The 680-nt window shown below is 64.7% G+C and overlaps 1 protein-coding gene across 1 annotated transcript in view; it reads left to right on the top strand.

The window, feature by feature from the left end:
- Positions 1-680, top strand: part of LOC104530777 (matrix metalloproteinase-9) — a gene marked incomplete at its 5' end in the record, with an annotated part of 2638 nt that overhangs the window by 229 nt on the left and 1729 nt on the right. The window contains 2 exon segments of the mRNA XM_010175467.2: positions 73-311; positions 483-631. Of these exon segments, the coding sequence (XP_010173769.2) occupies positions 73-311; positions 483-631 (388 nt within the window).

The following is a 680-nucleotide window of genomic DNA, read 5'->3' on the forward strand; positions in this document are numbered from 1 at the left end:
GCTGTGTGGTGCCTGGGACTGCCCGAGCCCCCTCCCACCTCACTCATCCCCCTTGGCTACCTTTATCCCCAGAGGTACCTGCTGCGGTTTGGCTATGCCACGGAGGCGGAGGCAAGGACGGGCAGCAAGCACGTGTCCCTGACCAAGGCACTGCGCAAGATGCATAAGCAGCTGGGCCTGGAGGAAACGGGGAAGCTGGATGTCAGCACGCTGGAGGCCATGCGAGCCCCCCGCTGTGGTGTCCCCGATGTGGGAACTTTTCTCACCTTCGAGGGAGACCTCAAGTGGGACCACATGGACCTGACGTACCGGTGAGTCTCTGCACCGGGAGACAGCCTCGTACCCACGGGGTGATGGTCGCTGGGGAATGGGATCCCCCTCCCGGGGCAGGGGCACATCCCTACCACACACCTGGAGCAGGGTCACTCCTGCAGCACGAGCCAGGAGGTGGCTGCGCTGACCCCCTGCTTCCCCCCGGGCAGGGTGATGAACTACTCCCCCGACCTGGACCCTGCCGTGATTGACGATGCCTTCAAGCGCGCGTTCAAAGTGTGGAGCGATGTGACCCCCCTTACCTTCACCCAGATATACAGCGGCGAGGCGGACATCATGATCATGTTCGGCAGCCAAGGTGACGTCCCGTGGGCAGGCTGGGAGCCGGCTCAGCCGCGGGGGGGGGG

Source organism: Antrostomus carolinensis, unplaced genomic scaffold (genome assembly GCF_000700745.2).
Source record: "Antrostomus carolinensis isolate BGI_N321 unplaced genomic scaffold, ASM70074v2 scaffold26499, whole genome shotgun sequence".
NCBI classification, from domain to species: Eukaryota; Metazoa; Chordata; class Aves; order Caprimulgiformes; family Caprimulgidae; genus Antrostomus; species Antrostomus carolinensis.